Consider the following 3,567-nt stretch of genomic DNA (forward strand, 5'->3'; position numbering starts at 1 on the left):
CAGTGCGTTAGATACACTGTCCTTTCCCCCTCTGGGACAGTGTCACAGTGTGTTAGATACACTGCCCTTTCCCCCTCTGGGACAGTGTCACAGTGTGTTAGATACACTGTCCTTTCCCCCTCTGGGACTGGGTGTCACAGTGTGTTAGATACACTGTCCTTTCCTCCTCTGGGACCGGGTGTCACAGTGTGTTAGATACACTGTCCTTTCCCCCTCTGGGACAGTGTCACAGTGTGTTAGATACACTGTCCTTTCCCCCTCTGGGACTGGGTGTCACAGTGTGTTAGATACACTGTCCTTTCCCCCTCTGGGACAGTGTCACAGTGTGTTACATACACTGTCCTTTCCCTCTCTGGTACAGTGTCACAGTGTGTTAGATACACTGTCCTTTCCCCCTCTGGGACAGTGTCACAGTGTGTTAGATACACTGTCCTTTCCCCCTCTGGGACAGTGTCACAATGTGTTACATACACTGTCATTCCCCCCTCTGGGACTGGGTGTCACAGTGTGTTACATACACTGTCCTTTCCCCCTCTGGGACTGGGTGTCACAGTGTGTTAGATACACTGTCCTTTCCCCCTCTGGGACCGGGTGTCACAGTGTGTTAGATACACTGTCCTTTCCCCCTCTGGGACAGTGTCACAGTGTGTTAGATACACTGTCCTTTCCCCCTCTGGGACAGTGTCACAGTGTGTTAGATACACTGTCCTTTCCCCCTCTGGGACTGGGGTGTCACAGTGTGTTAGATACACTGTCCTTTCCTCCTCTGGGACCGGGTGTCACAGTGTGTTAGATACACTGTCATTCCCCCCTCTGGGACTGGGTGTCACAGTGTGTTAGATACGCTGTCCTTTCCCCCTCTGAGTCCGGCAGGGCGCGGGGAATTGCGCTGAGAGCCGTTTGTGTTTGCAGAAGTGGGGCGTGATCCAGAACGATGTCAAATTGTGTTCATTTGCACCTTTTTGTCCCAGGAAACGTGGCCTGGATGCACCTCCTGGCATCACGGGCTCTCCAGAAGCGGCCAGAAGTGCTGGGGGGCCAGGTTTACTACTGCTACGACGACTCACCTTTCATGAGCTACGAGGACTTTGACATGGAATTCCTGGGGCCTGCCGGCTTCCGCATGGTTGGTCAGGAGCCGCCGCTCCCCTTCTTCCTGCTGTACATGCTCGCTCTCCTGTCCGAGCTGCTCCAGTGGATTCTGAAACCCCTGATTAACTTTACTCCGACCCTGAACCGCTACACGCTCAGCATCGTGACCACAGCCTTCACCGTGCAGACCGACAAGGCCACACGTCATTTTGGTTATCAACCTCTGGTGCCCTGGCCTCAGAGTCGGGCCCGGACTGCCGGCTGGATCCGGGAGCTCGACAAGGCCTCCTCCAAGATGCGATAGCGGGCATCCTCGAACCCCAATCCGCGGGGGGGGAGCAGAGGGAAAGATTTGCACCTTTGTTTATATCCATTTTTTTCTCCTCCAAATCTGTTGGAAACATTTATGGAATGAAGTTAACAACATTCATCACCCTTGACATGAGTGACCCCAGTGCCCCCATAAACCTTTCCTGGAAATATCTAAAAATGCAGTACCTGTCCTGGGAGTGTTTGATGGGGACAGTGTAGAGGGAGCTTTACTCTGTATCTAACCCCGTGCTGTACCTGTCCTGGGAGTGTTTGATGGGGACAGTGTAGAGGGAGCTTTACTCTGTATCTAACCCCGTGCTGTACCTGTCCTGGGAGTGTTTGATGGGGACAGTGTAGAGGGAGCTTTACTCTGTATCTAACCCCGTCCTGTACCTGTCCTGGGAGTGTTTGATGGGGACAGTGCAGAGGGAGCTTTACTCTGTACCTAACCCCGTGCTGATCCTGTCCTGGGAGTTTTTGATGGGGACAGTGTAGAGGGAGCTTTACTCTGTATCTAACCCAGTGCTGTACCTGTCCTGGGAGTGTTTGATGGGGACAGTGTAGAGGGAGCTTTACTCTGTATCTAACCCCGTGCTGTACCTGTCCTGGGAGTTTTTGATGGGAACAGTGTAGAGGGAGCTTAACTCTGTATCTAACCCCGTGCTGTACCTGTCCTGGGAGTTTTTGATGGGGACAGTGTAGAGGGAGCTTTACTCTGTATCTAACCCCGTGCTGTACCTGTCCTGGGAGTGTTTGATGGGGACAGTGTAGAGGGAGCATTACTCTGTATCTATCCCTGTACTGTCCCTGTCCTGGGAGTGTTTGATGGGGACAGTGCAGAGGAAGCTTTACTCTGTATCTAACCCCGTGCTGTACCTGTCCTGGGAGTGTTTGATGGGGGCAGTGTAGAGGGAGCTTTACTCTGTTTCTAACCCCGTGCTGTACCTGCCCTGGGAGTGTTTGATGGGGACAGTGTAGAGGGAGCTTTACTCTGTATCTAACCTCGTGCTGTTACCTGTCCTGGGAGTGTTTGATGGTGACAGTGTAGACGGAGCTTTACTCTGTATCTAACCCCGTGCTGTTCCTGTCCTGGGAGTGTTTGATGGGGACAGTGTAGAGGGAGCTTTACTCTGTATCTAACCCCGTTCTGTACCTGTCCTGGGAGTGTTTGATGGGGACAGTGTAGAGGGAGCTTTACTCTGTATCTAACCCCGTGCCGTACCTGTCCTGGGAGTGTTTGATGGGGACAGTGTAGAGGGAGCATTACTCTGTATCTAACCCTGTGCTGTACCTGTCCTGGGAGTGTTTGATGGGGACAGTGTAGAGGGAGCTTTACTCTGTATCTAACCCCGTGCTGTACCTGTCCTGGGAGTGTTTGATGGGGACAGTGTAGAGGGAGCTTTACTCTGTATCTAACCCTGTGCTGTACCTGTCCTGGGAGTGTTTGATGGGGACAGTGTAGAGGGAGCTTTACTCTGTATCTAACCCCGTGCTGTACCTGTCCTGGGAGTGTTTGATGGGGACAGTGTAGAGGGTGCTATACTCTGTATCTAACATGACACAGATAGAAATTAGAAACCACAGTAAAATGTGTTGAAATATATTTTGATTGAAGGAAGTATGGGGATTATATTGAAACCAATGTTCTAATTTGTGAAATGAATGCTTTTTACAATTGTCACATGTTCTGAGGGGGCAATAATAAGATGCAGTCAGTGGATCACATCCAGGACACCGCAACTGTCAACTCTCTGCAAGTCGAAATAAACTCTCGAGTTATAAAGAGGCTCTAGTATTATCTCTGAAAAGCTTTGTGTTAACCTTCAGGGAGCCTGCTGACCTGTGACATCACAAGGAGAACAAGGCCCTCTGCCAGCAATGTAAATTCCTTTGCAGTCTGCCAAGATGATAATACCTTAGTCTGACAACAAGACTTAGCAGTACAGTTACTTAATAGAAACACAACATAACTGCTCCGACCTAACAGTTGGAAAGTTGGCTAGCACGTTGGAAGGATGTTATACCCTGAGGGAAGTGTGAGAGCTTCACAGTGAGCAGGTGGCGGAGTCAGCGGAGAAGGGGTGACATTCACAAGCGGGTTAGAAACGGCTCAGTAAAATTCCTACAGTGCAGAAGGAGCCACTTCGGCCCATCGAGTCTGCA

General features: G+C 50.9%; 1 protein-coding gene across 1 annotated transcript; it reads left to right on the forward strand.

Moving 5' to 3' along the window:
* The first annotated feature begins 805 nt into the window (after positions 1-805).
* Positions 806-1,704, forward strand: LOC119961403 (3 beta-hydroxysteroid dehydrogenase type 7-like). The gene has a single exon (XM_038788791.1). It carries the CDS (start codon positions 935-937, stop codon positions 1,394-1,396), a length of 462 nt encoding a protein of 153 aa, XP_038644719.1. The 5' UTR covers positions 806-934; the 3' UTR covers positions 1,397-1,704.
* The last annotated feature ends 1,863 nt before the right edge of the window (positions 1,705-3,567 follow it).

Source organism: Scyliorhinus canicula, unplaced genomic scaffold (assembly GCF_902713615.1).
Source record: "Scyliorhinus canicula unplaced genomic scaffold, sScyCan1.1, whole genome shotgun sequence".
In the NCBI taxonomy this organism is placed as follows: Eukaryota; Metazoa; Chordata; class Chondrichthyes; order Carcharhiniformes; family Scyliorhinidae; genus Scyliorhinus; species Scyliorhinus canicula.